Source organism: Sinocyclocheilus grahami, unplaced genomic scaffold (genome assembly GCF_001515645.1).
Source record: "Sinocyclocheilus grahami isolate Dianchi unplaced genomic scaffold, SAMN03320097.WGS_v1.1 scaffold2117.1, whole genome shotgun sequence".
Taxonomy (NCBI): Eukaryota; Metazoa; Chordata; class Actinopteri; order Cypriniformes; family Cyprinidae; genus Sinocyclocheilus; species Sinocyclocheilus grahami.
The window spans coordinates 44230-55556 of record NW_015507296.1 but is presented as its reverse complement, the minus strand read 5'-3'; the positions used below and the strand labels follow the sequence as shown (position 1 = coordinate 55556).

At 37.4% G+C, this 11327-nt stretch overlaps 1 protein-coding gene across 1 annotated transcript; it reads right to left on the bottom strand.

Moving 5' to 3' along the window:
- Positions 1 to 822: 822 nt before the first annotated feature.
- Positions 823 to 10521, bottom strand: LOC107574113 (protein CYR61-like). Its single transcript, XM_016260582.1, has 5 exons — positions 10329 to 10521; positions 8023 to 8236; positions 5689 to 6093; positions 3554 to 3729; positions 823 to 2303 (listed from the first exon to the last, which is right to left on the bottom strand). Exons 1-5 carry the CDS (start codon positions 10383 to 10385, stop codon positions 1998 to 2000), a joined length of 1158 nt encoding a protein of 385 aa, XP_016116068.1. The 5' UTR covers positions 10386 to 10521; the 3' UTR covers positions 823 to 1997.
- Positions 10522 to 11327: the final 806 nt, after the last annotated feature.

Sequence of the window (11327 nt, the reverse complement as noted above, 5' to 3'; positions counted from 1 at the left end):
AACTGTCTGTCAGAAATCATAGCACGTCAGCTGTCTTAACCGCGGCTTGTGTACTGCATCATCACTGTGTCTGTCACGCGACTCTGTTGCCCTTTCGGACTTGAACTGATGGTAAAACTAACAACATTATTAACTGTCTTGATATTTACTTTGAAAGCTGAGGCTCGCGATTATGGTAAGGGGCGTTACATTTCCGACGCGTGCTTGTGGTGTTCGGCCAATCACAATGCACTGGGTCAGCTGGCCAATCAGAGCAGGCTGCGCTTGTCAAAGGAGGGGCTTTGTAGAAAACTACGTGTTTGAGGGAGGCGGGGCATAGAGGACCTACAATAATGTACAGTATTTGAAAAATAATGTGTTTTTTGAACATTAAAGCATGTCAACATATTCTGTTACACCAAATACACAAAATAATGATCTGTAAAATAGCATCATATGACCCCTTTAAACTTAATGTACACCGAATTTGACTAGGCTGTTGGAATGATTATAGCTAATCTGTAGAGCTTAATCTGTAGAGCTACACCGCAGTAATAACTTAAAAAAAAAAAAAAACTCACCTGGAGTCAATAGTTTTTACAAGCCAGTTTATATGATGGATGTTGAGTGGTTGTCCTCTGTCTCAAGAGGTAAAACAAATGAGAGGAACTTATAATACAAGCCCATTTTAGACCAGACCCAAATCCAGATAAGTCTGGTTTTCAGCAGTATGAAAGTGTATCATGATGAAGGTATTTATGAAACATTTAATCACATGGCTGCTCAATGTCATTTCCTGATTATATAATCCACTCAAGACTTTTAAAAGTCTGTACAAAAATGTTTTTCATAAAGCAGAAAGCTGTTAATTTTTTAATCAAGTTTACATGCAGCATGTAATTGGCTGTTTATTCAGTCAGCAGCTTTCCACAACTTCCTCCGAATGACTGCTGTAACGGACATGGCATCTGAAATGTAATATGCAGAAATGCCGTTTTACTCAGTTGAGATTGGGAGCTCAAACGAAACTTAAAATATACTAACACAATCATTCAATGACAACATGGCTTCTCCTTCTCAAAATTTGTTTTTTTTTAGCCTGTTCAAACCCTCGTTCTTCAGGTCAGATGGTGTGACCTCCGTCAGTTCATGCACCAATGCCAGGCAGAAATGGAAACCGCTGCATTATAAAACACACAGACACCAGTGCCGTTTGCACCAGGCTCTGCCATCACGTGGTAGATTACAGACCAGCGTTTGAAAGAACCGTCCCACTCATTACTTTCAAATTACATGTTTACATCAGATGCTGATGTTTTAAACATATTTTTATTGCAAACCAAAGGGTTACTGGGTTTCTTTCTGTCCCCAAAGAAGAAGATTGTAATTAGCCGGGAGCAGGGGAGCCGACATTTTGACGCCAGGGAGCTGCAGCACTTGGCAAATATCGCTTGGTGAGTCGACGGAGTCATGGGCTCACGAAACCATAAGTCTCAGTGTTGAGTCCACAAGCAGCTGAGTCAAACCCTGGGTAGCTTACAACGACTTCCCGTTGAGTTTCCCTTGTATTTGCCAGCAGTTCTTTGAACGTCAAGGCAAAGCAATCACTACAAAAGACGTAAAGGTCAGCCCTTGTGAAGCTGAGAGGTCCCACCACATTTAAGTGTCTAATCAGCGTCCCACTGAGGCATTTTTTCCCCTCCAAACCTGCTTAAAGTCTCATCTAGATTGCGCAGGTGCCCCAGAATGCATCACTGTTCATGGTAAGGACCAGTCAATCAGAAAATCCATTGTATATATTCACGACTGGGATTCATCCCATTCTGGTTCCTCGCGGAAAGCGCATCTACTCTAAGGCTCTCGGTACAAGGGACTGGAAACCCAAAATTGCCCTTTTTCCGCATGGATTTGCATTATAATAAGGCCTCGGCCTAGCATCTACTCAGAGTTACACATCGAAACGCTACTCTATTGGATGGGGAAAGACATGGGGCGCAGGTCTTTGGACAAACGAGACGTTAATCGACGAACTTGTGCATGTCACCATAGAGCCAACGTTGGGGCGGGAGCGCTGCGTCATTCAGGTGGCCGCATTCGTCATTGCACTTGCAGGACTGCACAAACATTACGGCCCTCTCGAAGCGCTGTCCGTCGGGGCAGGCGAAGAGCATGGGGGCCGTCCGCGTGCGCCGGGGTGAGCAGCATCGCCCGTCCAGGCACATCCCGCAGTAGTTGGGCCGATAGAGACGTGTGCTGCGGCAGCCGGCGTAGCGCAGACGCAGAGGCTCGGGAGACTTCTGGGTACGAGAGCACTTCCTCCCCTTCTGTTAAAGAAAAATAGAAGGCTGTTTACATTCACATCTGCAATGGAAAACAAGTGTGCAGTGATAACTTCAGTTGGCTAAGGGGCCGTTTACAGGACACCAATTTCCACTTAAAATTGATGACTTTTTATGTGTTTTGGCTGTTGATTTTCATGAACGCGGCATTTTGGTGGCCTGAGAATGCAAACTTTTGAAAACGGGTTTCAAAGAGCAAGTTTTTGAAAGCAAATTTGAAAAAACAATGTTGACATGCGCATTATGTGTTCCTTCAGTATGTGCACAGCCACTCAGTGTTTCTTTACAAACTGACATCGCCAACTACTGGCCTGGCATGCATAATACAGCGCCTTTAGTCATTTTTCCGGATCCATGTGAACAGGGATTGCTTTGACAATATTGTCATGTAAACACCCTAAGTCACTTTAGCAGTGTGCACCATTAAAATTGATTCTTGATTATTATTATTATTTTTTTTAACTGTCTAAAATCCCTAAGATCATAAATTTACTAGAAAAGCAACACAGCGTAAGATTTTAAGACTTTAGTCTTCATAGATTCAGTCTTTAATCTGAGTGTATTTAATCTCACTGCACTGGCAGATCTTTTCATGTTTTTAATAATAAACTCACTTAATTCCAATAATTTTCAACAAGACAACAAGACTTTGCCATTATGTTCATTGAGCATCTCCAGAAAACATGTGTTTATTTAAGAATGTTTAGACATTTGTACTAGGAATACAAGATAAAAATACTGAGGAAGTAGAGCACTTTCTATAGTGAAAGTATGCAAATTTAATTCAAATATCACATTGCATCATTCATGTTAACATTTTTACTCATATTTCAAGTACTGCTAATGTGACTGTTGTTGTTTAAGCTACTTCCATATACAGAATCATACCTAATAATAGTCAAAAATAAGCAAGTCTTTAAATAATGTTAAAAATAGACATTTTGCTTGCACACTGGAAAACAATGTAAGAGCAACATTTCCATTGTGAAACTGCACTAGAAAGAGCCAAAGGCCAAATGATGATTGCAAGGCTTAGATTTATGGATTTAATTTAATTAATGTTTTTATATTGGTTAGTACCAGTTGGTGCCTGTGCACCAACATAAACATGTTGTTTAGAAGCTGGTCCATTTTGGTGAAGCAGGGAAGAATTCTTAAGCTATTTATGCAAACATAAACTGGTCTTTTCAGCAGGATCTTGTGGTAATTGTGCAGATAATCTCTGATATGTTTACCTTTATAGGCACATTCACAGAACTACAGGGACGAATGTTGCAGAGTCTGGTTTCCTTCAGCAGCTTGCACTGCGCATTCTCATTGGTGACCCGAGATGAAACGCCCATCCCGCAGCTGCGTGAACAAGGTGTCCAGTTTGTCGTCTGCGCAACACATTGCTTGGCTTGCTTCCACGCTAGGAAGAGCGAGAGAGACGGGGTAAGTTAGTACACAGGCACCATTCACCCAACAGGGAACACTGACGCACAGAGAAAGTGATTACGGCGTGCAGGGAAACAGCTGCCTGACAGAGGCACCGTGTGTGGGGCTGGTTCACAAGGATCTCGTGGAAAAGAAGCAGTGGGCTCCTAAACACAGGCACCCACACAGAAGCACATGCAGGAGGAACCGCCACAGCTCATATTGAGACTGATTGTTATTTGAACCCGAAACTCAAGGGCAGCCAAAGGGGGCGTTTACACAGGACACATTCTTGCACTTCGCTGCACTATTTTTAATTGTTAGTTTATGTAAACATATGCTAAACAGACGTTGTTGATGGTAACGATGCATATCACAGCCTGAGACAAGGTTATTATAGTTAACTTAAACTAAAACTGTAAAAAAAATTTAAAAAACTGTTTTTTTTACTTTAAATAAAACGAAATATAAAACAAATTCAACTTATTTAACTTTAGCCATCTCATTCTCATTTAGTTTAGTATAGTAATAGTATTGCAATGAACCCCATGTTTGGTGCCATGTCAAGTTAAAAGAAGTTAAGGCAAGACTCCTCATTAAAATAATTGTTTTGTATTACAAGTTTTCTGAAAATGTATGTTTAAATAAGCCAGTGAGGCAGTTTCTACTTAAATATGCACTAATTTCCAGAAGATAAATCTGAACATTGGATAACGCCAGGTTCAAAATCATTGTTTCATTTTGTTAACATACTGTATGTGACCCTGGAGCACAAAAGCAGTGTTAAGTCGCTGGGGTATATTTGTAGTAATATCCAACAATACATTGTATGGGTCAAAATTATAAATTTTTCTTTTATGCCAAAAATCATTAGGATATTAAGTAAAGATCATGTTCCATGAAGATATTTTGTAAATTTCCTACCGTAAATATATCAAAACTTAATTTTTGATTAGTAATATGCATTGCTAAGAACTTCATTTGGACAACTTTAAAGGCGATTTTCTGAATATTTAGATTTTTTTGCACCCTCAGATTCCAGATTTTCAAATAGTTGTATCTCAGCTAAATATTGTCCTAAAAAACCTTACATCAATAGAAAGCTTATTTATAGCTTTCATATAATGTATAAATCTCAATTTTGAAAAATTGACCCTTATGACTGATTTGTGGTCCAGGGTCACATACTACAGTTAAAGGTTTTTACTGAGGGGATTTTTGATAACTCTTTTTATAACTCCAAAAATCTGAAAATACTGTCAACAGCCAGAAAAAAAGCAGTTTATGGAGTAAAATGCTGTGTAAATCAGTATGAATTATAAAATGAACAAACCCCTCAGTAAAAACCTTCAGAATAGAGACAAAAGCAATACAAGTGTTAAGTATGATGAATGTAAGTGCTGCTGAAGTGGAGAAACAAACTCATTTAGAGAAAACGGCCTTTAAAGATTTGTATTGTAATGGAAATCTACAGACACAGATAGAGTGCAATAATAAAATCAAGTGAATAATGTATGAACAAATCATTCAATAACAACCTTCAGAATATAAATGGGAATAAATATGTTAAGTTTGGTGTATGCAAGTGCTGCTGAAGTGGAGAAAAAACTCATAGCCTCTAAAGATATGCATTGGAATGGACATAGATAAAGTGTAACAAACACCTAAACGTGTATTTTAGATGTTATCTTTCCACTAGTCTGAAAGAAGATGTGTTATGAAAGTCAAATAGCTCAAAAATCTCAAATTTGGTTTTGCCTGTAGTGTCTTGCCTTAATCTTACATCTACATGCATATACATGCATATACACGCTGTTACACACTGATTTAAGCTGCTTTGGTGCTTTTGACATGTGAAAAGTCTTTCTAGGGATACTTGTTGACCAAGAAGTCTAGTGCTAATTACGAAGCTTGTTGGGGAAACACAGGTAAACACACTGAACAGTGCCCTCACCTGGCAGGTGCTTTCGGCTATGTGGTTTGTCCCACTTTTTCTCCACCTCTATGAGTTCATTGCTCAGAGATTCTTTGGGCTTGTAGGGGAATGGCTTTGGTTGGGGTTTCTTGTAGGTGCGCAGGTCGGGGAACAGATACGGAGGCGGCTGCGGCCGTCTGAACACTGGTGGGAGGAGGGAGGACTCGCCGTGACAGTCCACGATGAGGCAGCACTGGCCCGGGATTTTGACCAGTCGAGGTGCGGGACAGGATGGCGATGCCAGAGGAATATCGGTGGGGCAGAGGGGCACGCAGCCCACCGCCCCGTCGATACAGGTGCACTGGTGTTTGCAGCCCGCGTGGAAGTTTTCTCCATTCTGATACATGCGGCCATTGTATTCGCAAGAGCGGCCTTCCAGTTTGGCTGAAAAGACAAAAGAAAGACAGGAGCAGGACTCAGCCATAGGGAACTGATGTTCAAATTATATTAAAAATTGTAATTTTAGTTTAGGTTTTAGTAATTATGGGGTGTTTTTGTCAGTGTAAAAAAACTGTTGTCCCAGCTAACAGGGAATTTTCTCAGAACATTCTTCAAGGTTCTTCCAGTAACGTTAATAGAACCTTCGTTCAAAAGCATTAGCAGAAATACATTATTTATAAAACGGAGAGTTCCGGTGCTTGATTCTGATTGGTTGAGACGGGTTCGAAGCTGTTGTAAATTACTCTACAAACACACACCTTTGTTTACTTCTGTGTGTTTCTCGGTAACCACTTTGTTGGAACCACTACTGTTTCTGAGGACCTACATTGTTTGGTGGAAGAATACTGCTTTTATTAATATCATTACACTTTATTTGCTCCGTTTTATTTTGTGAAACCTTACTACGTATTTGGAATAACCGTTTTATAAAAGCAATAATCCCCATGAAGCCGTGGTTTACAGTGAATTTATAACAGCTAAGGGGCGTTGTTAGGAACTGTATAGTTCACATTACACATTGTTCATGACATTTTTTTTTTTCCTGAAACAATTTAGTTGTACTTTCAGCTGACATTTAAAAAAATGTTACTACTTGTTTCAGAATGTTCAAAAACATTCCAAAGTAATATTCCCATAATGTTTTATAAAGCATTTAAAATAACTGTACATTTCAAACGTTTAGAGAACATTCAGAAATAACATTTTCATAACTTAATGGTATCGTAAGCAAGTTGTTCATGAAACATATTTTTGTTAGCTAAGTCTCAGTCAGTATTTTGTCTTGTTTTCCAGTAAAAATATCGAAACATTCTTTAGATAAACTGTGATCCATTTGGACATCTTTTGAATTATTTGCATTGAATTATCCAGAAGACGACCTGCACAGAGTGACAGTAAGGGGTTAAACAGAGATGGACATTCTATCCTTTGCTTTTATGAGAGAGGCTCTATGTTTAGGGCAGAGTGGAATTTTGACTTGTTTACAATGTCGTTGAGCGTCAGATAGTCTTTGGGTGTGTGAGATGCCCCCTAAAACCCCCCCTTTGGTCCAACTCAAATAACTACCTTAATATAGACACTAGCCCAGTGCACAAAATATCCTCTGTATGTGAGGAAATGCATGTGCATGTCTTAATAAAGATAAAACCTGAAGCCCAGGGTGACCAAACTACATCAGTCCTCTTTGAAACCATAGTTAGAACTACATTATTAAGCAGTTTGTCATTCAATTTATTATTTACGACAATTATTGGAAGGTTTGGAAATCGAATTAATCCAAACCTTTCAACAAGCATGTATATTTTCAAAAAATATAATCATGAATTATAAATGTAATGACTAATTCTTGAATATAAAATTAGAATCGAGTGCTTTCATTAGTATTTTTGACTGCATATCCTATTAAAACAGGAAGTTTGGGTGGGACATCAAAGGTTTTGTAAATGTCCGGTAGCCTTTAGTTTGTCATTAACCAAACAAAACTTACAAATGTAAATACTTTTGCATTAGAATATATTTGTATACATTTATGGTAATCAAAATTCATTTAAATTCATGAAATGTATGATTTTTTTTGTTATCAAATTAAATCAATTTGCATCATCAATACAATATTTTGTGACAAATATACGCTAATGCAAAATCATTATAAATATATTTTGATATATGCAAATGATAAGAAATCAAACATATTTGAATTTTCTTTCTTTTGAATTGCTGTTTAAAAAGTTGTACATTTGATAGATTTTAAATTAATTTACACAAGCATATATATATATATATACACACACACACTAGTGCAAATTAATTTAAATTTATACAATTATTTTTAGAGACCCCCCAAAAAAACCTAGAGTTGTTTTATTAACTCACCTCGGCAGATTCCATGGATACTGGCCACATCGTTGCCATAGTTACACTCCAGGCCCTTGTGATGGTCGCAGGGTTTGTCTTCATGGCAGTCGTCGTTTAGCTGGGCGGCACAAACCTTACAGCAGCCGCAGCCGTCGGGCACCGCACTGACGCCCGGTGGGCACACGGGCCGCTCCGCCGGACACTTACACACCTTAGGACACCTCGCTCGTACCTGCAGACCGGAGAAAGACAGACAGATGTAAAAGAGATGGATAACAGAGTCTCGGTGCAACTTAATGTTGCCTGATAAAACCTCTGCACAAATAAAATTATTATTTCTGAATATTTAAAGGGATAGTTCACCCCAAAATAAAAATTCTGTCATCATTTACTCACACTCAAGTTGTTCCAAAGAGTTTATTTATTATGTTGAACATTAAAAAAAAAAAAAAAAAAGATATGTGGGTAACCAAACCCATTCTTCAAAATATCTTCTTTTGTGTTCAGCAGAAGAAAGAAACTCATACAGGTTTGGAACATCATGAGGGTGAGTAAATGATCACAAGAGTTTCATTTTTGGGTGAACTACTCCTTTAAGTAAGAACTACTTGAATGTATTTTTTTATTTGGGTGATCTTAATAAAATGTGTCAGGATGGCTAACAGCTAGAAATTAAATCACCTGTTATGAAGTGAAAATGAACTGGGCTCATCTGAACAGCAAACATTTCTAGATCTTTGGCTAATGTTCTGGGGTTGTGGCTAGAAGGGATACAGCAAAAACCGGAAGCTAACAATAAATACATTTTTCTACCTATTAGATTGTGTTTTATTAATGTCTACACCTACACCTACCCCAACCCTAAACCTACCCCTTACAATAATGCCAAAACAGTAATTATTGTTGTACAGTGTAAGAAAAATTACGCTATATTGATGTGCGCATGCCCAGTAGTTTTTGCTGTATCCCTTCTAGCTTTAACCATGTTCTGGCTAGGTTCTTGCAATGTTAATAGAATGGTTGTTCAGTGTTATCTGGTCTTTAATAATGTTCTGAAAACTTTAGCACAAAAACATTATACATTGTTCATGGAACGTTTTTCAAAAACATTTTAATTGGACGTTCATCTTACTACTTGTTTCAGAACTTTTAGAGAACATTCAAAACTAATGTTCATATAATGTTTGAAAATGATAAAATGGAAAAATTGTAATAAGAAATATAAACTTACATCCGGATTTGGTACCAAGCTATACAAAATATTTTACAAAATAGTATTGAATCGTAAAAAAAAAATATTGCCATGTTTTTAATTTTTTTTTATTTATTACTAAATTATTTTTATTCTTTGCCATTTTTTCGATATAAAGAGAATGAATGTACCATCCTCTTGTAAGAAAAAAATTTGAAATTACACCAATAAAAATATATAAAAAAGAAAATGATAAGAATGTTTATAATGATCATATACAAAGAAAAATCCTTTTTTAAACATTTATAAAAAAACTGGAAAATTTGAACGTTCAGAAAACATTCAGAAAAGAGAAATAACATTTATAGATTAATAGGAATATTAACAAAGTGTTCTTAGAATGTCTGGAGAACATATGTTTTGAAAACGTTAAGGGAACATTCCATTTGATAACTTTCAAACATTATGAGAATGTTACTTTTGAAAGTTCTGTAAACATTCCAAATCAAGTCAATAACATTTTTTTTTTAAATGTTAGACGAACATCCAACTAAAATGTTCTAGAAAGGAAACATTCCATGAATGAGGTATAACATTTTGATAACATTATTAAAGACCAGATAACTTTGAAATAACATTCTATTACACAATCTCCATCGCTGTATGAATACCCAGCCAAGCCCTCTGAGAATGACCGCCGCGCCAGGCATCTTAAACTCAGAGGAGATGGGCTCTCGAGTCACCCATATGTGGATGTGAGATCAAAGCATAACTCGGACCCTCCCTGACCGATTCTGACCGACGGGGTTAATGGGGGGATTGTTGTGCTTTGGTTATTTTGAGCCTGTGCTCCTCTATTTCGGAACAGCAGAAGCCATGAGGATGGTCAGACTCTCTCAGGTGTGCAGACCATATATACATATATAATCATTTGTACAGTATTTAAAAAAAATTATACACATATATTTAATAATTTATAAATAAAACAATTGTATTTACATATATTTATACACAACTATGCATAATTATATGAACGACTGATATGTTTCTGTCTGCATTTTATTAGGTTTCTTAATGAAATGCAATGAACTGTTGCTGTTTACACTGTTTACATAACTTTCTTGTGACTTACCGTCGTGCAGATGATCGGTACAAGCACCAGCAGACACAATAAATCCCTCATCTTCATAATAAACCCTTCAGTGTCCACGGAAGGTGATTTATGGAAACTGTAACCAGAATAAAGCACTTGAGCTCTTACAGACAAGCGGTAATAATCCAGCCAGGCGCGTTTATTCCAGCACGATAATGCCAGCCGTCGCTGATTCGAGCAGTGAAGTTTATAACTCTTGTTTTCATACCGCAGTCTTTATACGGGTGAACTGAGATTTCATCCGAAGCCCCGCCCCCTCGGATTCTAAATGGGCGTGGCTTTGACGTCGAGGCGGAGTTTTGGGAGTTCGGGGGCGTGGTCAGCGATGAATGCAGTCATTCATAAAAACGACTTCATTCCAGAGAGGAGCTGCTGCTGTCTGCTGCTTATTGACTAATATTTTAATAAAAAATATTATGGATGCTTTAAAGTCTCTTTCACACGCATAGCTCTGTCCGCTGTGTGCTTTGTGCAAGGCTAGATAAATATATTCAGCTGTGTGATGTCTAATAAATTTAATAAAGATTAATAAAGTCGCGGCCACAGAAAACAAGCAGAGATTTCCTGCATCAAAGACAGATGGAGAAATAGATCAGATGAATTCAACATATGTTCAATGTTTTCATCAGTTTGATCAATTTTCAAATTAAAAAGCTGATGATTATGTAATATTGGCAAAACATTGTACACAGTAATGTGGGAGGACAATTATGACAAATGTATTCGAAACAAAGGGCAAAAATGCATTGCATTAACAGGGATTGCATTTCAATGCATTGTATTATCAGGGATTTCATTTTTAGGGGCTGAAATTCAACATGGTTGTATATTTAAACTGTGGATATTTCAATTAAAATTATTTCACACACATTTTCATTATGAAATATTCATGAACTCATATTCACCTTCCAAAATATTCAGTCAGTTTAAAAATAGTCCGTTTTATTTCGCTTTACATTGAACATCTTATTCTTCTTC

What these genes read in the sequence shown, in the direction of transcription:
- LOC107574113 (XM_016260582.1), bottom strand. Translation starts at nt 10,385, where the DNA reads ATGAAGATGAGGGATTTATTGTGTCTGCTGGTGCTTGTACCGATCATC. An exon ending in TACCGATCATCTGCACGACG is followed by an intron (nt 8,237 to 10,328) that starts GTAAGTCACAAG and finishes TCCGGTCTGCAG; the next exon opens with GTACGAGCGAGGTGTCCTAA. An exon ending in TATCCATGGAATCTGCCGAG is followed by an intron (nt 6,094 to 8,022) that starts GTGAGTTAATAA and finishes TTGTCTTTTCAG; the next exon opens with CCAAACTGGAAGGCCGCTCT.